The 22,470-nt window shown below is 40.5% G+C and overlaps 3 protein-coding genes across 4 annotated transcripts in view; all 3 read right to left on the bottom strand.

Moving 5' to 3' along the window:
• Positions 1 to 9,251, bottom strand: part of LOC129442967 (E3 ubiquitin/ISG15 ligase TRIM25) — a 75,071-nt gene extending 65,820 nt beyond the window's left edge. Inside the window, exons 1-6 of one of the 2 annotated variants that reach the window (XM_073855938.1) lie at positions 7,945 to 9,251; positions 7,655 to 7,750; positions 7,215 to 7,445; positions 6,941 to 7,088; positions 6,759 to 6,806; positions 5,961 to 6,635 (exon numbers count right to left, since the gene is read on the bottom strand). In XM_073855938.1, coding sequence (XP_073712039.1) covers positions 6,061 to 6,635; positions 6,759 to 6,806; positions 6,941 to 7,088; positions 7,215 to 7,445; positions 7,655 to 7,750; positions 7,945 to 8,520 — 1,674 coding nt within the window. In that variant the 5' untranslated portion in view covers positions 8,521 to 9,251 and the 3' untranslated portion in view covers positions 5,961 to 6,060. Of the gene's footprint in view, positions 1 to 5,960; positions 6,636 to 6,758; positions 6,807 to 6,940; positions 7,089 to 7,214; positions 7,446 to 7,654; positions 7,751 to 7,944 lie in introns of those variants that run through there. The other variant, XM_073855932.1, reaches the window with a different exon arrangement.
• Positions 9,252 to 10,203: 952 nt separating this feature from the next.
• LOC129442968 (tripartite motif-containing protein 16) lies at positions 10,204 to 15,991 on the bottom strand. The gene is made up of 7 exons (XM_055203309.2): positions 15,814 to 15,991; positions 14,391 to 15,449; positions 14,190 to 14,276; positions 13,747 to 13,980; positions 13,479 to 13,635; positions 13,333 to 13,371; positions 10,204 to 11,649 (listed from the first exon to the last, which is right to left on the bottom strand). The coding sequence occupies exons 2-7, from the start codon at positions 14,970 to 14,972 to the stop codon at positions 11,108 to 11,110; spliced, it is 1,641 nt and encodes a 546-aa protein (XP_055059284.2). The 5' UTR covers positions 14,973 to 15,449; positions 15,814 to 15,991; the 3' UTR covers positions 10,204 to 11,107.
• Positions 15,992 to 16,946: 955 nt separating this feature from the next.
• LOC129442964 (E3 ubiquitin-protein ligase TRIM65-like) lies at positions 16,947 to 19,969 on the bottom strand. Its single transcript, XM_073858315.1, has 6 exons — positions 19,677 to 19,969; positions 19,112 to 19,289; positions 18,669 to 18,902; positions 18,418 to 18,565; positions 18,245 to 18,295; positions 16,947 to 17,715 (listed from the first exon to the last, which is right to left on the bottom strand). Exons 1-6 carry the CDS (start codon positions 19,967 to 19,969, stop codon positions 17,186 to 17,188), a joined length of 1,434 nt encoding a protein of 477 aa, XP_073714416.1. The 3' UTR covers positions 16,947 to 17,185.
• Between the last annotated feature and the right edge of the window lie 2,501 nt (positions 19,970 to 22,470).

Here is a 22,470-nt window from a genome sequence, read left to right as displayed (position 1 = left end):
GGCCCTTTTCGACCCCTCCTTAAATACTGAGGTCCCTAGTTTCGTGATACAGGCACTGCAACATTGTCATCGCATAGATGACGGAGCTGTGGGGAGTCAAGTAGGCAGTGTTAAGTTGCGAGGCCGCCAGCCATGCCGCATTCCAGGTGGCATGATGAAGTTTGTTGCGGCAACTTGTTCAGGGCAGTATGCAGGGAGTGTAGTACTATTTGAACCTCCAGAGTCTGGGTTACCAGCTGGGTTGCTGGCTTCTCCCGCATTAGTGCAGGTCATACGAGGTACTGTTTATTTACCTGTGGTTAATGTAGGCACTGTGGATGTTATGCTTTACGCTAATACTGTTCTTGGAACCCTTAATGATGTCTGTGTTGTAAGTTTGCCTGCTGGGATCACTGAGGTTAAATCTGCAACTGCTACAGTGAACTCCCATGCCGTGGAGGTGTCCCCTTCCCTTCAAGAACAGATTGAAGCCATTGATTTGTCTGTTCTTTCTGAGACTGAACAGGGTCAAGTCAGGGCTCTGCTCCACAAGTACCAGACAGTATTTTCATCTCACGAGGGCGATCTAGGATGCACAAATTTGATATCTCATGATATTCCCCTTTTAGACTCTGCTCCTGTTAGGCAACGATACAGGAGGATTCCTCCATCAGAGTATGAGGTTGTCAAGTCTCACATAAATCAGTTGTTGGAGACAAACATTATTAAGGAGAGTTGCAGCCCCTATGCTTCCCCTCTTGTTCTTGTTAAAAAGAAGGACGGTGGTCTACGCATGTGCGTAGACTACCGTCAGTTAAATGCAAAGACGAGAAAGGACGCCTTCCCGTTGCCACGCATTGAGGAGTCCTTAGACTTCTTGACGGGGGCCTGTTGGTTTTCCACTATGGATTTGGCTAGCGGATACAATCAGGTCCCCGTCACTGAAGGAGATCGGCCCACGACTGCTTTTTGCACCCCTTTTGGTTTATTCGAATGGAATCGGATGCCATTTGGGCTCTGCAATGCCCCAAGCACCTTCCAGCGTTTAATGGAACGGATGTTTGGGGACCAGCAAGGCAGTTCTCTTCTCCTCTACTTGGATGACATCGTAGTTTTCTCGTCCTCTGTGTCTCAACATGTAGAACGGCTGGGGGTGGTGTTGGATCGCCTGGGGCGTGAGGGCTTAAAAGCCAAATTGAGCAAATGCGCTTTCTTTAAGCCACAGGTAAGATATCTCGGACATGTGATTTCAGCACAGGGAGTGTCTACAGATCCTAGTAAAATCGAAGCTGTAGCTGAATGGAGATGCCCCACTAGTGTGTCAGAGTTGCGCTCATTCTTGGGCTTTGCCAGCTACTATCGTCGCTTTGTGGAGGGGTTCGCAAAAATGGCGGCTCCCCTCCACAGGGTGGTGGCTGAGTGTGCAGCTGCTGGGCCCAAGGTAAGAGCAAGGCAGGAGTTTTCTAATGTTTGGACTGAGGAGTGTCAAAGGAGTTTTGACAAGTTAAAAAGTAGGCTTATTACATCTCCAGTGCTTGCTTACGCTGATTTCTCCCTCCCCTTTGTCCTGGAAGTAGATGCCAGTCATTGTGGTTTAGGAGTAGTTTTATCCCAGGAACAAGGGGGTAGGGTGCGGCCTATTGCTTACGCCAGCCGCAGTCTTCGGCCCACTGAGCGCAATATGTCTAACTATAGCTCCATGAAGTTGGAGTTTCTTGCGCTCAAGTGGGCCATGACGGAGAAATTCAGAGAATATCTATTGGGCCATCGATGTGTTGTCTTTACAGACAACAACCCTCTCAGTCATTTAAATACTGCCAAGCTAGGGGCCACTGAGCAGCGTTGGGCTGCTCAGCTTGCAGTCTTTGATTTTGAGATCAGGTATCGATCCGGTCGGAGTAACAAAAATGCGGATGCTCTTTCAAGGCAGGACCGTTCTGGTTCATGTGAGGTGAGAGAGTTTCTACCTGGGACAGAGGTCCCAGCTGCTGTGGTGCAAGCAGTGGGGGTAGCTGGAGTCCCACCAGTAACACAAGCTGTGATTTCAGCCCTGCCAAGCTCCGTAAGCGATGTTCAGGCAATGCAGGAGGCAGATCCAGTAATTGGTAGGGTTTTGACCTTTTGGAGACGTAGAATACCTCCAACACATGAGGAGCGTAAACGGTTACCCAAGTTGGCCTTGGTCCTGATCCGTCAGTGGGATCGGTTTGTAGAAAGGGAAGGGGTGCTGTACCGTCGTGTTTTTCGCTCTGATGGGGGTGAAGAGGTTTTACAACTGGTTCTCCCATCTGTTTTGCGAAGTGATGTCCTGACGCAAATGCATCAAGGACATGGGCACCAAGGTGTCGATCGTACCACAGCGTTATTGAGGCAACGCTGCTATTGGCCTGGCTTGACTTCTGATGTAGTCCAGTGGTGTCGGGATTGCGAGAGGTGTCAGGCCGCTAAGGACACCCAGCCTGTTGCCCAGAGTTTTATGGGCCACCTGCTAGCCAGTAGACCAAATGAAATCTTGGCAATAGATTTTACTTTGCTTGAGCCTTCACGTTCTGGGTTGGAGAACATCTTGGTGATGACTGATGTCTTCACCAAGTACACAGTGGCAGTTCCCACTCGGGACCAGCGGGCTGAGACAGTGGCTCAGGTCCTGGTTATCGAGTGGTTTTATAAATTTGGTGTCCCTGCTCGCATTCATTCGGACCAGGGCCGTAGTTTTGAGTCCTCTTTGGTTCAGCAGCTTTGTAATCTTTATCAGATTAGCAAGTCTCATACTACACCATACCACCCTGCAGGCAACGGACAATGCGAGCGGTTTAACAGAACCTTGCACAATCTCCTCCGCACTCTGCCGAACTCTCGGAAAGTAGATTGGCCTTCTGCACTCCCACAAATGCTTTTTTGCTACAATACTACCCCTCATCAAACAACTGGTGAATCTCCTTATTTTTTTAATGTTTGGCCAAGAGCCAAGACTCCCTATTGACTTTCTGTTGGGTGGAGGTCAGGAGATGGGGCATGGTAGCATAAACGAGTGGGTTTTGGAGCACCAAACCAGGTTGCAGGTGGCTTTCGAAGGGGCCCGAGAGCATGTAAAGGCAGCTGCAGATCGGCGTAAGGCGCATCATGATTTGCATGTGCGGGATACACCACTGGGGGAGGGCCAGCTGGTCTACCTCCGCAATTATGGAGTGAGAGGTCGACATAAGATCCAGGATCTTTGGAGCCCGGTGGTGTATCAGGTGGTAAAGGCACCTAAGACGGGTGGTTCTGTTTACACAATCGCACCGGTAGACGATTTGAATAAGGTGAAGCATGTCCATCGCTCCTTGCTGAAGATCAGAGCTCAGGTAGAGTCCCCTGCCTTGCCTTCTGACAGGGTGCCTGAGGTGGTGGAGGCATCACCATTGGAGGAGTCCACATGTATGGAAGAGGTGGACTTGTGGATTTCGGTACCTGAAGCTCAACTGATGGGGGATCGGATGATTGCCCAGGGCCCTGTGTTGGGGGTTCCCTCTGTGTCAGAGTGTGTAGAGCATAGTGAAGGGGTAGCACCTGTGTCTTTTGAACCACCAGGTGTGATGCCAGTAACGGAGCCTGTGGTTGCAGAACCCTTGTTGGAAAGTCAGTCCAGCGTTGGGGATGCCATGGTGCGACGTACTGGGAGAGCTAATGCTGGCCAGCATTCTAACCGTTACCATCTCCCTCGGGCAGCTGGGGAGATGGCAAGGGAAGGGACTATGTCAAACTCTGTTTCTGCCTTATTTAGGCCTTGGCATTAAGTCTGCTAGGGTTTGAGTCATTCATCGTCGGGGCGACGATGCAAAAGATGGGGGAAGATTGTGGTAGGGTAGGTTCCCTCCCAAGTAATGATTAGCCTATCAGCAGTTAATGCTGGTCTATTTAAAGATTGCGTTTATGCCACCTGGAGATGCGTCACTGGTTACTCCGCCCTTTTGTGTGTGCGCGCGAGTGGTGTTCCGTCAAAGGTATGTTTGGCTAAAGAGGCTAATGTTGCAGTGTTTTTCTGGCATCTTTGTAAATCAGTTGTTTTTATAGCTGGAATAACACGTTGAGGCATCGCGGTGGGTCCAGGCTGTTATTAATCCTCAGGTATGTTGAACTGAATTTGCCACTCTTTATGCCGTTACGTTAAATCGTGCTTTTGTTTTAGCTGTGAGGTATCATTCAGGCGTGTAAGCTGTGGTGGCATATGCTGTGAGCTACGGTACAATGTGTGGTTCTGTGATCATTATCTGGTACGTATAGTTTTCCTGCTTTATTGTAAACATTAAATCAGTTTAGTTAACTGAGTTTCTTTTATTAACAGTCAGTGATTGCGTTGTGTGTGGGTCTTATGGGAACCACTGGACGATTGATTTGCTGAATGAGCGCTCTTAAGACAATACTGCGGTGGCTGGTTGCTGCTTAAATGCCTTGAGACGGCGCTGCTGTCTTGCTGCTTCTCTGCTTCGCTTCTTTGCTTCGCTCCTTTGCTGGTGGCTCTGCTTTGCTGTGCCCTTTGGCTGCATTGCTGTGCTGCATGTGTGCAGATTTTCCTTTTTTTGTGTGTTTTGTTTGTTTTGTTGTTTTATTGTTTTATACCACAGCTGGTGGCTGGAGTAGGACTGCTTTCAATCTATTCCTCGCCGCATGTGTGACGTGTGCATGGGCCTCTAGTTACCGCCACTGGCTGTTTGTAAGTGGGTGTGAAATTGATTATTGTCTTCAAAGGTTTAATAATGCATAGAATTGTATGAATTAATTTGTTTTTTTCATTTTGTTTATGACTATTATGTTGGTGAAAAAATAATCTCTTTGTGTGAGTTATTCAGTGATTTCTTTGACTGATTACCAACTGTAAGTCCCCCCCCCAACATCTTGGAAATCACTTTTATTATAATTTGTTTTGTTTATTCATTCATTAATGGTCTTTTTTTTTGTTTGTTTCAGGCAGCCAGGCCCCGGGTCGGGAGGCTAGCTTTCTTGCCGTGTGGTGGTGGTCTTTGAGCACGGAGTGTGGTTTGCCGCTTGTAACTGCTTACACTTCACTGTGTGCGTGTGTGTGTGGTTTTGCCTAGGATAATTACTCTTTGCTAGCCTGCCCGGCTACGGTAAAGCCTTGGTTGCCTTAAAGTTTGTTTTGTGTGTCTGTGGAAAATTGACGCATTGTGGCTTCTATAGCAATATGTTATAATTGATATTAAATGTTTTACCCATTTGTGTGATTAAATAAAATATATTTTTGTACTGCCATCCACGTCTCTTTGCCCTCCATGGTAACGAACCTCTGTGCCCTATTTTTGGGTTGTCATTGTCCCCTGTAAACAGGGGTGGCGTAGTCTGCTTCTATTACATCTTGAGATTGAGTATTAAGAGTTTTAATTATTCAGTTTCTCCCCACTGCCCCGCCACAATAATAAATGTTGGCCAGTTCCCTCCATTACAATTGCATTGCAGACCAATCGGCTCATGACGAAGTACAACAAGAGCGATTTGAAAGGATGCAGAGAAGTCTAATCTCAAGTTATTCGTATTTAGATGCCTGCTCATTGGTCTGTACAGCGTCACAACACACACTCTGTGATTGGTGGTGCAGCTGTGAAATTACAGAGGACAAGGCAATAGAAAATTAATCAAAGACTCATTTTAAGTGATAAAAAACAGACTAATCATATTGTTGCTCTGATTGGGTGGGTTCTGTTATCACTAACTGTATGATAAGTTTTGCCCGCTGTGGGGATCACCAGTCTGTGTGGCGGCAACTAGTAGGTGTGAGAATGCACCTTTTAAGTTTGGTCTGCCAACTGCCATTAAACTCCAGAAGACAACAGAGAAAAACCTGCTTATATATTACAGTAGCTAGCATCATCCAAAATTACAGAAGGATGGAGAGACTTTGTTTTCAAGTAATTTGATAATCAAAGGTAAGTCATTTAAAACCAAATAGGCCGCTGTGCCAAATGATTTTATTCTGTTTGCCGCTGTGCACTGTTTTCTATTTAAGTAAATTTACAAACTTAGCGATCATCATACACATTTACTGTAATTGTTAGAGGGCCTAGTTTCAAGAGTCACGGTTCGCTACTGGCACAAGCTATAGTCACACAGTTTTACTTTTGATTGTCTTTTGATTAAGTTAAAAGAAAGTTTTGATTGTCGTGCAGTATTAAACAATCTAAACCCAGGATAGAGAGGTTTAGTGAATGTGATCTGGACTTTGTGGATGAGGGTCATTGTGTCAGAGACGCTGTAGAATGCCAGAGATCCTGCACTGTGATCCACATACACTCCTATTCTAGAAGATCTGGACACTACTGGGAGTTTAGTCTCAATGTAATTGTGAAAGAAGGAACAACTGGAGTCAGAGCAGTACAAACACCAGGACTGATCATTACATCCAAATCTACAATCACTGTCTCCCTTCCTGTTGATGCTCTTATACGACACTGATATATCCACTTCACCATTCCACTCAACCTCCCAGTAACAGCGTCCACTCACACTCTCACTACACAACACCTGAGGACAATCATCAAATCTGTCTGGATGATCAGGATACTGCTGGAGTCTGTCAGTGTAAGTAATCACTCTGTTCCCCTCAGACAGACAGAGATGTTTATGTGCTGTGTTTAGATCCAGTTTGAACTGATGAAAATCTGAAGAAGAAAAACATGTATATGAAAAGAAAAGAAAACAAAAGAAAAGAAAAGGAAAGGTTTTACCTCATTTGAGAGTCGGACTTTAATTGTGTCTGTTTGCGTGTTTATATTGCAACTTACATTTTAGGATCTCCTGCCTGATTTGGAGCTCCATTATTATATGAATTACTATGAAACATCAAAACAATAAACATCTTCAGTTGGAGTATACAAGTCAAGACAACCTTAATTTGAATTCACGAATTTTATGTATTTATAGCTTGTTGGATTACTGAGTGTATATTAAAGATTTTGTGTTTTACCTCGACCAGATATTGTTTCAATCTCTTCTCTGCAGAAGTTTTCCAGTTTCTTTCTCAGATGAGACACAGATTCATTAAAACCGAGAAGAGAATTGACCGTCCTCTCAGAGTTTGTAGATCCAAGAGGGACCGATAGAGATTTGAAACTCTACACAGACATAAAATCAGAAAGATAAAATGAAATCTATAAGAACCAATAAATTCAATACAATCTCTGTAAAACATGATCTTCACTTTCTAAAGATCACTGTTGTGTTTTTCAGATCTCTGTTACCTGGAGGAAATGGATGTGATCTGTGTGTAAAAGCTGCTCCAGCTCAGCGTCTCTCCTCTTCAGATCATCAATCTCCTGCTCCAGTCGTTTCAAGAGTCCTTCAGCTCGACTCACTGCAGTCTTTTCCTGATCTCTGATCAGCTGTGTCACCTCAGATCGTCTTCTCTCAATGGATGTGATCAGTAGAGTAAAGATCCTCTCAGTGTCGTCCACAGCTGTCTGTGCAGAGTGCTGTTAGGACACACAGAGAGAGGAGCATTAGAATCAGCAGCATTCATTCAGCTCTTACTGATACATCACACAGTCTGTTACACACAGTGAACTTCAGTCAAAGTCATCCAGCACTGAACTCCTCACTGACTGATTGGATGAGAGTACTAACTGAGTCTGAAACAGATCTGAAACAGCAGACAGCAGTTGTTCTTCTGATTAAAACTCACCTTATGAGTCTTCACAGCATCTCTCAGCTCCTGAAGCTTCTTCTGACTCTCTTGGATTCTCTGCTGATATTTTCTCTGTGTCTCCTTCAGTTGTTTCTATTGGATGTGGAAGCAGTGATAAGCAAGATTAACTGTACAGAAGAGTACATTTTTAAAATGAGATAATTAATATATGTCATGTTACAAAACTGATTTTCAGTTTTCAGAGAATAACATATAAACTGAATGAACTGCTTCATCTTACAATTCATGTAATACTTGAAATGGGACTCAGTGTTTTCAGCTCTGACCTGTTTCTCAGTCCTCTCTGCTGCAGTTGATACAGTCTTATGGTTATTGTGTTCATCCACCATACACAGATAACATATACAGAGCTGATCAGATTTACAGTAAATCTCTAAAAGTTTCTCATGTTGTGGGCAGATCATCTCCTGAAGTCGTCCAGTGGCATCTATCAGGTTGTGCTTCTTGCCTTTGAATAAATTCTCATGTTGTTCAAGATGATTTTGACAGTAAGAGTTCAGACACATCAGACAGGACTTGACAGCTTTGTGTTTCCTCTCAGTACAGACGTCACACTCCACATCTCCAGGTTCACCATAACAGTGATCAGCTTGTAGTTTAGTCTTCTTCAGTATCTCCACCACTTCCGCCAGCATGGTGTTTTTACCTAAAACAGGTCTTGTAGTAAAGTTCTGTCTGCACTGAGGACACGTATAGTTCTGATCATCCTGATCCCAGCAGTCAGTAATACAGCTCATACAGTAACTGTGTCCACAGGGAATGGTCACAGGATCCCTCAGTAGATCCAGACAGATTGAACAGATGAACTGATCCTGAGTCAAAGATACACTCGCTTCTGCCATTTCACTTCACACACAAAGCAACTCAATAAGAGTAGAGCACAAAGAAAAAAATACTCTATCCGGACTGAACAGGAAGTATAAATGAGTTTCCTTTTGCTGAAAGTAGGAGTGGTTTACGGGTAGAAAAAGAAAGGACTGTTTGCATTTAGGCATTCTGCTCAAAATGTTCCTGTGTGAAAAAAACGGGTTTTTTTACGTCTGTACATTACTTGTAAGACTTGGCATTGTGGTATGAGTGTTGTTGCTAGTGTTTATCATTGTCTAAAGTGTCTGCTAAATGAAACATTAAGGGTTTGAACTGTGCACAAACTGTCACTCCTCTATGAAATAAAAGCAGAAGTGGATCCAGGAATCATCACCTTGACACACAAAGAAACTTGAGGAGGTGACACAAAATACAAGTTCAGTTGGCAAAAATAAAACACACTGAACACTTAATGTATTTAACCAATCCAAAACATAAAACTAATTTTAATGGATCTATGAGAGACGAGAACTAGAGGTCTTCACGGGTCCACTTAGATCCGAAAACCCGGTCCGACAGAGACCCGATCGGGTTCGGATCTAAAAGTTTCACTTGTGCCTCGGACACGGGTCCTTGTATTATAATATTAGCTGCATCGGGTCTCTGGTAATTTAAAAAATGTGTTTTTGCCGAACGGACCCGAAAACCCTAACTCTTGTGTGTGTGTGTCAGTCCTTTTCAAACTTCCTCTGTTTGCCAAGAGTGCTTGCAATATTGTGTGGCTGGCTGGCGGTAGGTTAATTTCCGTTGAGACATACATGTCAGTCAATTTTAAATGTAACGTAGGGGAGAGTGGGGACGGTTGCAACACTTTTTACATTTCCTTAAGTTTCTCAGAAACCTCAAGATTTTTATACAATAAACTCAAATCTGTCAGCTACTCAACCACACTGTTGTTACATGTGTATAGACCGTTTCATCGGGCGCATGTGCGGTGATGCTATAAGCGCCTGATCCAAACTTTACTTCTGGTTTCAGTTGCAACAGTTGCAACACTCCAAAGAGACAGTTGCAACATTTATTAAAATGTAATAAAATCAGTCTTTAACTTAATCTTTGCACTTTATTTTGTTTGTGCACAGCAGGTTAAAGTAACACATTAAAAATGTAATACCAGAAACATTTTAATTAACAATATTTAAATGAATTATTCCCACATTTTAACAAAATGTTTTTTTATTTAAAATCGAGAGACTGAAATTTCATAAAACAGAGAGAACTGAACTGTGTGTATTTGAAGAGTTTCGTTGCAAAATGAGATAACCACCGTTTTTTTTTAATTGTTCAGAAATGTCGTTTTTTGGTTTTGCATTCCAATAAATTTCAATTCAACTGCAGTTGGTTTGTTTTGAACCTTCATAATTTAAAAAATACAGCTAAGTAGCACCATAAAACAAAATAATAACATGATAACATAATAATAAACATGTTTTGACAAAAATGTAAAAAAATGGATTTATCTTGTTTTGCAACGAAACTCTTGATTTGTATATTTGCTGCTGATCTGAGAAGAGAGGGACACCCCTATCTATCTGTCACATGCTTTCTCTCTAGTGACATACAGAAAAAACAATACAAGTGGGCTACATTATGGCCTAATCTGATTTTTAAATATCTATTTAGTTAAAGAATCCTTTCAAACAGTCCAGTATCTTCTCTTATTTTTTTTTATTAATGCATAATATACTGTTTCGTTACGTTATGATGATGAGCTTTTACATCAGTGACTACACTGACAGCCATGAAAAACTTGCTATGCTAGCTTAAGGCTGCAGTCACACCAAAAGCGTTTATGGCAGTTGCAGGCGCCTTTTTCGAATGATATTCTATGGGCAGGGCGCGTTTGCGCGCTGTTTATGCGCGCCGAGCGGTTTTTTGCCGCCTGCCGCGCACACGTTTTTGAAGGAGCGCTGAGAGCGGAGAAGCGCCTGACGTCATTCGCGTCTTCCATTGTCCAATCGAATCAGGGGAGAGGCGGGCCTTACGTTGTGGTGAGGGAAGTTTACAGTTGCTTTGAAGAACCGGACTCCACTCGCTCACTCTCTCCTTCGTGTTTATGCATCTCTCACCCTCAAACAAGGTCAGAGCAAGCGTCCTCTTTTTAAAGTGTCTGCTAATATGACAGTTAACAGCAAAAGAGCGCTCACGCTTCAATATTTGATTGACAAGACAGCTGACTCGGTGGTTGCTTAGCAATATGAAAAGCCGCGCCGCACTGCTCTTTTTTAAAAAAGGCAGTGCGTCGCGCCTTGCGTTTGCAAGCGTTTAAAGCGCTTTTGGTGTGACTGCGCCCTAACAGAATATCTTAAACACATGATAGCTATACCAATTAGAAGCTGAGAAACCACAGATTAAAATTATATTACTTTAGAATTCCTTGAACTTGGTAACATTATGAATATATTATTTTTGCTGTTGTTGTCAATTTACGTTATTTTATAGTTTTCCCACTTTAACTTTACAAACATTGATTCATCTGATCAATCAACGATTTGAGAATAATAAAATCTCTCATGTTACTTTACCATAACATCTCACTCTTACTCATTCATTACAAACCAGCTATAATGTCTTCATTTCACACAGTTTTACTTTTGATTGTATCGTAGTACTAATCAACCCAAACCCAGGATAGAGAGGTTTAGTGAATGTGGTGTTGACTCTGTGGATGAGGGTCATTGTGTCAGAGACGCTGTAGAAGGACAGAGATCCTGAACTGTGATCCACATACACTCCTATTCTAGAAGATCTGGACACTACTGGGAGTTTAGTCTCAATGTTATTGTGCCAAAATGAACAACTGGAGTCAGAGCAGCTCAAACTCCAGGACTCATCATTACGTCCAAACACACAGTCATGACCCCATCCCTTCCTGTTGATGCTCTTATATGACACTGATATATACACCGCACCACACCATTCAACCTCCCAGTAACAGCGTCCACACACACTCTCACTACACAACACCTGATCATAAACATCAAATCTGTCTGGATGATCAGGATACGGCTGGACTCTGCGAATGTAAGTAATCACTCTTTTCCCACCAGACAAGCAGAGACGTTTATTTGCTGTGTTTGGATCTGCAGTGACCTGACGATAATCTGATGGAGACAAATCATATCATCTTTATGTAAATCTGAATTTAAATAATTAATAACTGATTTTAATGGTCTGAATGTATAAAACAGGATTTCATTAATAAACTACTGTCTGTTTTTCTGGGTAGACACCAAAAGATAACTGGCCTGATTTTGGGCCAATTTCCCTTCTTCTGACTAGCTATGTCCCGATTATCTTGATGGTTCTACAAATTATTTTATTACATTTGCATTGGTGTGAGGTGTGTTAAAAGTGTCCGAACCTGATCGGAAGATTGTGAATCATAAATATTAAGCATGTTTAATAAACATGTTTAATATTTACGATCAAAAATCCTGATTTGTGTGGGGAACCCAGAGGACAAACACGTGCACTCTTGAGATTATCACGTGAAACTAAACAATATCCAATCAGAATGCGGGATGATGGAAGACGGAAGCAGTCATGGCGCAGCACAAAGTGAAGTTGAAGTGAACTTGTGCAGACCATGATCCTGCTGTCTCAATGACTTCACCCAAACCCTATTCTTTTTATCCCTTGAATTTTTTGTAAAAATCATTCCAAAAACTATCATTGAAATTTCTTCCAGCATATCGTCCGCCAGGCTTATTCTTAAAGGACAAGTTTGGTATTTTACACTTAAAGTCCTGTTTTCAGATTGTTTATGATGAAATAGGATGGTTTTGACTGAAATTTCGACATATGCGGCTGCCCCGAGAATTTTCGGGTGTTTGTGTTTCACCTCCCACCTCTACAATGGGTTTATAGGTGCACTGGAACAATCCTTTCTAAAATGCATTAAGCTTTCGTTTACAAAGAAGTGAAACTCACCGAGTTGGTCAGGGGTGTTCACTGGTATGCTCACACAAAAATCGCTGCAAAAGATGCTTTTGAAATTGAATTTTTTTTATCCTCATGTTTGTGGTCTACAACATTTTGAAAATCTAATAAGATGTAAAAAAAATATTTTGGTGTGTACCCAGCATTATTTTCTATTCAGTGTAATTGGTGAGATTCTTTGTAAAAGTGGTTTAAAAATGCTTAAAGGCAAATTATCAATGTTTATTTTCACATCAGCATCCTAACAAATAATAAATATTATATACACTTCAGAACAAATTTACCCTTACAAAAAGTACACATTTGTACCTAAAGGGTGCCCATTAGAACCTCGCTCACAGGTACACTGTTAAACATTTCTGTGGAAATTCCAGTATTACTGGCAGGTGTCAATAACTTACTGTAGATTTTAGTTTATGGTATTTACTGGCAACAGTTTTGCATGGTTAAATAATCATTAAACATTAACCATTCTTTATCTTTACAGAATAAAACTAAAATAACAGCCTCATGCAAAGCTTTCTGGGAATAAAAATCCAAAGGATAAAACTAAAAAAGGTTGATGAGAATTCCAGGTTCCAGAATGCTTTGCATGAGGCTGTTTTTTATAGTTTAATTCTGTAAAGAAAAAGACTTCTTAATGTTTAATGTTCATTTAACTTTAAACAAACTGCTGCCAGTAAATAACACAAATCTAAATCTAGAGTAAGTTACAGCTGCGTAACTACAGCTATTTTTTAAAATGGTACATACTGGGATCTTTTTAAAGGGTACTATGACAGTGACAGCTTTTGTACCTTTTTTCCTGAGAGTGTATGTGTGTATGTTAGATTGTTGAAACTCACGTTGTAGAAACTGCTCCCGGGTCTTAGGTTCAAGGGTAACTAAATCAGCCAAAATACATTCAAGTCATATCCTTTGTATTTCTAGATAATATAATGTATTATTGCATTTGTATACTGTATGTATCCTAAATAATTGAGTTCCTTACCTCTATCAGTTATTTTTTCTATCTCTCTGGAGAAAACCTCCAGTTTTCCTCTCAAATGAGACACAGATTTACCTACATCATCAAAAGAGAGGAGAAAACTGCCAGTGAAGCTGAGTGAGTTTGTAGATCCAGGAGGAACAGAGAGAGACTGAAAACTCTACACAAACACAAAGACAAACAACACAAACATTTAATACTAAAGAAAAATCTCTGTAAAACTTTTTTTTTATTCCTAAGACCACTTTCATGTTCTTCAGATCTCTGTTACCTGGAGGAAATGGATGTGATCATCTGTGTGTGAAAGCTGCTCCAGCTCAGCGTCTCTCCTCCTCAGATCATCAATCTCCTGCTCCAGTCGCTTCAAGAGTCCTTCAGCTTCACTCACTGCAGTCTTTTCCTGATCTCTGATCAGCTGTGTCACCTCAGATCGTCTTCTCTCAATGGATCGGATCAGTTGAGTAAAGATCCTCTCAGTGTCGTCCACTGCTGTCTGTGCAGAGCGCTGTTAGGACACACAGAGAGAGGAGCATTAGAATCAGCAGCATTCATTCAGCTCTTACTGGTACATCACACAGTCTGTTACACACAGTGAACTTCAGTGAAAGTCATCCAGCACTGAACTCCTCACTGACTGATTGAATGAGAGTCTTAACTGAGTCTGAAACAGATCTGAAACAGCAAACAGCAGATGTTCTTTTGATCAAAACTCACCTTATGAGTCTTCACAGCATCTCTCAGCTCCTGAAGCTTCTTCTGACTCTCCTCAATTCTCTGCTGGTATTGTCTCTGCAGCTGTTTCTGTTGGATGATAAATCAGAATATCTTTACATGTAGCTATAGTGTGATTTCTCAAAAAGAACTTGTTGAGAAAAATGTATAATATAGCAGAACTGATCACATTTACAAACTTACCTGTTTCTCAGTCCTCTCTGCTGCAGCTGATACAGTCTTATGGTTTTTGTGTTCATCCACCATACACAGATAACATATACAGAGCTGATCAGTACGACAATAAATCTCAAGCATTTTGTCATGTTGTGGGCAGATCATCTGCTGTAGTCGTCCAGTGGCGTCTATCAGGTTGTGCTTCTTCCCTTTGAATAAATTCTCATGTTGTTCAAGATGATTTTGACAGTAAGAGTTCAGACACACCAGACAGGACTTGACAGCTTTGTGTTTTCTCTCAGTACAGACGTCACACTCCACATCTCCAGGTTCAGCATAACAGTGATCAGGACGAGCAGCTTGTAGTTTTGTCTTCTTCAGTTTCTCCACCACTTCAGCCAGCATGATGTTTTTACCTAAAACAGGTCTTGTAGTGAAGGTCTGTCTGCATTGAGGACACCTGTAGATGCCCTTCTGATCCCAGCAGTCCGTAATACAGCTCATACAGTAACTGTGTCCACAGTTAATGGTCACAGGATCATTCAGTAGATCCAGACAAATTAAACAGCTGAACTGATCCTGAACTAAAGGAACACTCGCTTCTGCCATTTTAGAAAATAAGAACCTGACAGTGATTAAGTTTCAGTTTTCCTGAACTGGTTGTGTTTATGAAACCTAACAGGAGGTCCAGTCATAAAGAGGTCCACTAGATGTCAATCTCTTACAGAGACAGTCTAAAAGAAGCAACTGAACACTGGTTTGCATTGAAGATTTAAGGTTTTCATTGCAAAAGTTATGGGTTTGATTCAAAGGGGACACACATTAATATTTAATTACTTTAACACTTTAAATTACTTTGGATAAAATCGTCTTATAAATGTGTTCATGCTTAAGTCTGTAAGCCCACAGAAAATATTGAATAAATCTTGTGAGAAGTCTAGTGTTGTTACTTCTGTATCCGAATGTGAGTGTTTAAATATATCTGTATGATCTTAACCACAGCTGAGTTTAAGCAGTATGATCTTAAAATGATTTTATTTTGTCTTCCTGCATGGGATGAGAAAGGCCACATGGATCTGAAACAACCTAAGGGTAAGTAAATAAAGAATGATTATTTTAGATTAATTTTGAACATAAAGCATTTTTTGATTAAGTAAGGGATAATGTATAAGCAGCAGGTTGTTATCGCAATAAGACCCGTGTAATAATCTTGCTTTTTGACACGGCTATACCTCATAAGGTAAGAAACATTAATTACTTTGAAATATTTTATTTGCTCTTTTTTACAGACATTCCGTGAAGAAAACATGTTTACTTTCGGTTTTAAGGTGAGACAAGACTTCAAATGTCACGAACACAATATATTTGCTTTAATCATTGTAAATATATATATAATGTTATGTTATTAAAATACATATTTATATTTAATTTGTGTAATATTAAATTGTACCTGTCAAAATTAATTGGCAGCATCCAGGTTACCGTGTGTTATAAGTTTCGAGCTGTAGTTATCTGAAAAGAATGAACTTTGGAAGTTGTGACTGACCAATCAAAATAGCATTTTAGAGGGCTGTTTAATAATAGACTATGTACTACATAGGTTTTCCAATAGCTCCAGCTTGTGGAGCATTGGTTAGCAGTTCAAACTTCAAAGTTCAAAGTGTTTGTTTAATTCAAATCTTATGGAACACACGCACGCACGCACGCACACACACACTTATGACGCACCACACGAAATTAGACTTATGAGGTGTCATGGAACATTTTGATAAAAATAGTAAATGCAAAGTAAGAGTATAAAAATAAGAAGCATACAGTTACAAACATCTCTTCACGTACTATTCTGCACATGATTTCAAATGACATCATACAAACCAATTTTGTTGTTTTTTTCCACATTTAAGGGGAACATTTTCTTTACCGCAACGTGTCCATGACTGGATTTGGGTTCTTTGACATGGAAATATTTATAATTAAAAAATCTAAAAAAGTAAAAAGCTTCATTGCATGTTAAACTATAAACAGTAAAGAAACAGGCGGTATTTGGTTATCATTGGTAAATGTAGAGGCAATAATAAGGAATATAAATGTGTACAAGACCAATTTTCTCATCCTACGCAACAATTTTCAATCATTGTTTAAACCCTCAATGAACTAACATTTAAAAAAAGAATTAGTTGGAAGGGACATAATTGACTGTGACACTCAAGATGGCTACCAGGTAAGCAGTTCTTAATTTTTCTCTCCAGATAAAAGTTGAAATTTTGTTTGTCATAGTACCTAAACAACTTTTTAGTTCTCATTACCGAAACATGAGTTTGTAAATGCATATATTTAATGTAATATCATGTTGCGGTAATGATAATTTTTGATAATGATAATCTAAAAAATGTAAATAATTCTATAGGATATGTTTTAAATCCTCTAAAAATAATGATATAGTAAGTTCAGACCTTAATCTTATTTTGTGCAAAAACAAATTGGCTTCAAGGGCTTTTTAAAAATTCTGATGCTCGACACCTTCTAAGTCTGGATTTCGCGAGAATCACCCATTACCGTTTTAAATAAAACACCATAATCGGTTTTGTTTTCAAATGTTTTATTTACATTAAACAAATAAGTTACTTTTACTTGGGTAACATTATGAATATATTATTTTTGCCATTGTTGTCAATTTACGTTATTTTATAGTTTTTCCACTTTTACTTTACAAACATTGATTCATCTGATCAATCAACGATTTGAGAATAATAAAATCTCTCATGTTACTTTACCATAACATCTCACTCTTACTGATTCATTACAAACCAGCTATAGAGACTTCATTTACACAGTTTTACTTTTGATTGTATGGTAGTACTAATCAACCCAAACCCAGGATAGAGAGGTTTAGTGAATGTGGTGTTGACTCTGTGGATGAGGGTCATTGTGTCAGAGACGCTGTAGAAGGACAGAGATCCTGCACTGTGATCCACATAAACTCCTATTCTAGAAGATCTGGACAGTACTGGGAGTTTAGTCTCAATGTTATTGTGAAAGAATGAACAAATAGAGTCTGAGAAGATCAAACTCCATGATTGATCATTACGTCCAAACACACAGTCATGACCCCATCCCTTCCTGTTGATGCTCTTATATGACACTGACATATACACCGCACCACACCATTCAACTTCCCAGTAACAGCGGCCACTCACACTCTCACTACACAACACCTGTAGGCAGTAATCAAATCTGTCTGGATGATCAGGATACGGCTGGACACTGCGAGTGTAAGTAATCACTCTTTTCCCACCAGACAGACGGAGATGTTTATGTGCTGTGTTTAAGTCCAGTGTGAGCTGACAAGAATCTGATGGAAAAAAAGCAATCAGTGTCTAGAGAAGAACTGTAATATGCAAATATGATCATAAAAATATTGTTTTAGGTTTAATCATCAACTTAAACAATCATCAACTTTTAAAGCTATGTTCATGGTTACAGTAATGGGTTTAAAGCAACACTAAAGAGTTTTTGCTCTTTGCTCCCCCTACAGGTTGGAAGCGGAATTTTCCATCACTGTCATAAATACTGCAGCAAAGCTGCCTCTGATTGGATTGTAGGTCTGCCGTAAAGCAAGTTTTTGTAGTTTTCACTCGAACTACAGGACTGCGACGGTTGGAAACTTCTTTAGTGCTGTTTTGGCCGATAGAGGGCTGCAAAGCGAATGTGAAAGTGCCGTTCACCTTGTTTCGAGTGGATGAACCACAAAAACTTTTTTCGAAACGTTATTTTAAGGTAAAAAAACTCTTTAGTGTTGCTTTAAGTAACAGTAAGTTTATTAGGAAAAGGTTTGTTTTTATTTCAATTGTGTCTGCTTGTGTGTTTTCATTGCAACTTACATTTAAGAATCTCCTGCCTGATTTGGAGCTCAATGATTGAAATGTTTATTACTAAAACATCAAAACAATAAACATCTTCAGTTGCCGTATACAAGAAAAAACAACCTGAATGAATGTATCTACTTTATTGCTTGTTGCATTACTGAGTGTAAATTAATGATTTTGTTTTTTACCTCGATCAGATATCATTTCAATCTCTTCTCTGCAGAAATTCTCCAGTTTCTCTCTCAGATGAGACACAGATTCATTAAAACAGAGAAGAGAATTGACCGTCCTCTCAGAGTTTGTAGATCCAAGAGGAACAGGTGGAGATTTGAAACTCTTCACAGACAAAAAGACAAACACAGAAGCATTAAATAGAAAAATCGCAGTAAAACATGTTCTTTACTTCCTAAACACCACTGTTGTGTCAGATCTCTGTTACCTGGAGGAAATGGATGTGATCATCTGTGTGTAAAAGCTGCTCCAGCTCAGCGTCTCTCTTCATCAGATCATCAATCTCCTGCTCCAGTCGTTTCAAGAGTCCTTCAGCTCGACTCACTGCAGTCTTTTCCTGATCTCTGATCAGCTGTGTCACCTCAGATCGTCTTCTCTCAATGGATGTGATCAGTTGAGTAAAGATCCTCTCAGTGTCGTCCACTGCTGTCTGTGCAGAGCGCTGTTAGGACACACAGAGAGAGGAGCATTAGAATCAGCAGCATTCATTCAGCTCTTACTGATACATCACACAGTCTGTTACACACAGTGAACTTCAGTCAAAGTCATCCAGCACTGAACTCCTCACTGACTGATTGGATGAGAGTCCTAACTGAGTCTGAAACAGATCTGAAACAGCAGACAGCAGTTGATCTTCTGATCAAAACTCACCTTATGAGTCTCCACAACATCTCTCAGCTCCTGAAGCTCCTTCTGACTCTCCTGGATTCTCTGATGGTATTTTCTCCGTGTCTCCTTTAGTTGTTTCTGATGGATGTGGAAGCAGTGATAAGCAAGATAAACTGTATATAAAAGTAAATATTGACATAAAATAATTATGGTTACAAAACTGATTTTGAGTTTTTAGAGAATAAGATATAAACTGAATTAACTGCTTCATCTTACAATACATGTAATAATGAAACACAGCACTCTTTCAGCTCTTACCTGTTTCTCAGTCCTCTCTTCTTCAGCTAATACAGTTTGGTGATTTTTATGTTTGCCCACCATACACAGATAACATATACACTGCCAATCAGTTTTACAGTAAATCTCAAGCAGTTTCTCATGTTGAGGGCAGATCATCTCCTGTAGTCGTCCAGTGGCGTCTATCAGGTTGTGCTTCTTGTCTTTGAATAAATTCTCATGTTGTTCAAGATGATTTTGACAGTAAGAGTTCAGACACACCAGACAGGACTTGACAGCTTTGTGTTTTCTCTCAGTACAGACGTCACACTCCACATCTCCAGATTCAAAATAAAAGTGTTCAGGACGAGCAGTTTGTAGTTTAGTTTTCAGTTTCTCCACCACTTCAGCCAGCATGATGTTTTTACCTAAAACAGGTCTTGTAGTGAAGGTCTGTCTGCACTGAGGGCACCTGTAGTCCTGATCATCCTGATCCCAGTAGTGTGTAATACAGCTCATACAGTAACTGTGTCCACAGGGAATGGTCACTGGATCCTTCAGTAGATACAAACAGATTGAACAGATGAACTGATCTTGAGCCAAAGAGACACTCGCTTTTGCCATTTTAAAGCACCCAATAACAGTCAAGACACTAGAAATAGAAAGACATAAAACAAATAGATCCTACATCTGGTCTAAACAGAATGTATGGTTTCACTTTAGGTGAAGGTAGGAGTGGTTAACACGGAGAATTGCTTTCACATGCAAACCTACACCTGCTTTCTGATCATAATGTTTTTGCATAAAAACAAAGCATGTCACATTCTCTGCTTTTTCTACTTCTGTATTACTCTAGCTTATAGTTGGCTTATGATGAATTGCTTATGATGATATTTCTGTGTATTGTCACGCTATAGGAGTTGACGTGCAGATAAATTCAGAAATAGGTCCAGGCATCATAACCTTCATGTTTAAATGAGCTTTATGCAACATTGACCTCTAGCGGCTGAGCTTGGTATCGCAGTCTAAATTCAAAATATTGGAGATTGTTTATTCTTAGCCTCTTGGGTTGCCAGACGCATTTATGTCTCATTCAAGGAGGGGGTCTAAAGCCATTTCATACATTCTGACTTATTAACACTGTTTAAGAGTTGTTTTCCTTATGCTGAACATAGACAAAAAGCAGGACGTGTGAAGGAGTATTTGCGTGCCGAATGCACTTCACCAGGGTTACAAGTTTCGGGGAAAAAATTCTAACATGAATCAATCTTGCTCGCTCACTCCACCTGAGGTATGCCTCTAGGGGTCGGGTTGAATCTGAAAGAATAGGTATAGCTGACCTGTCTTTTATAAATCTGTAAATACTCTTTAGATGTATGAAGGATGTAATAATACCAGGGCTCGCAAGTTTTATCAAAAGTTTGGAGTGAGATTAGGGGAGGGCCAAGGTATTTGCAGCAGAAGCCCCTCGCCCCACCCAATTCTCAAGTTTTTGCTAGCAGTTCAATTTCAAGTTGTTTTGTATATTTAAAAAGACATTTCTGCTTATGAATGGTGCAACAATTTGATGCCTTGATGACAGGGTTTGCATGAAGTTGAGCACCCCTAAAAAACTAGAGACCGCTATGAACCCCCGTCTGCACCTCATCTACACTCACCTGCCTTAATTCTACATTGCATTGATTCAATAAGGTGCTGAAAGCATTCTTTAGAAATGGTGGCCCATATTGATAGGATAGCATCTTGCAGTTGATGGAGATTTGTGGGATGCACATCCAGGGCACGAAGCTCCCGTTCCACCACATCCCAAAGATGCTCTATTGGGTTGAGATCTGGTGACTGTGGGGGCCATTTTAGGGATGGACATGGTCAGAAACAACGCTCAGGTAGGCCGTGGCATTTAAACAATGCCCAATTGGCACTAAGGGGCCAAAAGTGTGCCAAGAAAACATCTCCCACACCATTACACCACCACCACCAGCCTGCACAGTGGTACCAAAGCATGATGGATCCATGTTCTCATTCTGTTTACGCCAAATTCTAACTCTACCATCTGAAAGTCTCAACAGGAATCGAGACTCATCGGACCAGGCAATATTTTTCCAGTCTTCAACTGTCCAATTTTGGTGAGCTCGTGCAAATTCTAGCCCTATTTTCCTATTTGTAGTGGAGATGAGTGGTACCCGGTGGGGTCTTCGGCTGTTGCAGCCCATCTGCCTCAAGGTTGTGCGTGTTGTGGCTTCACAAATGCTTTGCTGCATACCTCGGTTGTAACGAGTGGTTATTTCAGTCAAAGTTGATCCTCTATCAGCTTGAATCAGTCTGCCCATTCTCCTCTGACCTCTAGCATCAACAAGACATTTGAACCCCGAGGACTGCCGCATACTGGATGTTTTTCCCTTTTCACACCATTCTTTGTAAACCCTAGAAATGGTTGTGTGTGTGTGTGAAAATCCCAGTAACTGAGCAGATTGTGAAATACTCAGACCGGCCCCAACAACCATGCCATGCTCAAAATGGCTTAAATCACCTTTCTTCCCATTCTGTCATTCAGTTTGGAGTTCAAGAGATTGTCTTGACCAGGACCACACCCCTAAATGCATTGAAGCAACTGCCATGTGATTGGATGATTAGATAATTGCATTAATGAGAAATTGAACAGGTGTTCCTAATAATCCTTTAGATCAGTGTATTTTGTATATAGGATGAATTTCTTATTTTCAGCCTAAGAAATACAAGGTGTGGCATGGGCACTGGCTGAAATGCATGAGACTTGTGAGCCCTGTACTACGTACTCAAAATTAACATAAGCAGAAACCGCTTGTATTATGCTTTAAGCATACCTGGCAACCGAGCTGTCGAATAGGCAGAACCACAGAGACCAGATACGTTAACTGTGTTTCCTAAATATCTACAAATATAGTATTTTTCTTTAATTCAGTTGAAGTCTTGCATACAGCTCCTTTAAATAAATACCCAGACAAATCACCAATATTTGTGACTTTTAAAATCTTACCTGTTATTTAGAGTATGTTCATTTTTCAAGCATCTCTCTCATGTTACTCTTGGCAGCTGTATATAAAAATCCCTTCAAAATATATGGTCTCAAAAAATGATGCATTGTC

The sequence above is a fragment of the Misgurnus anguillicaudatus genome, chromosome 2, assembly GCF_027580225.2.
Source record: "Misgurnus anguillicaudatus chromosome 2, ASM2758022v2, whole genome shotgun sequence".
NCBI lineage: Eukaryota > Metazoa > Chordata > Actinopteri > Cypriniformes > Cobitidae > Misgurnus > Misgurnus anguillicaudatus.
The sequence above is the reverse complement of the archived record's forward strand: the minus strand, read 5'-3'. Positions and strand labels throughout refer to the sequence as shown.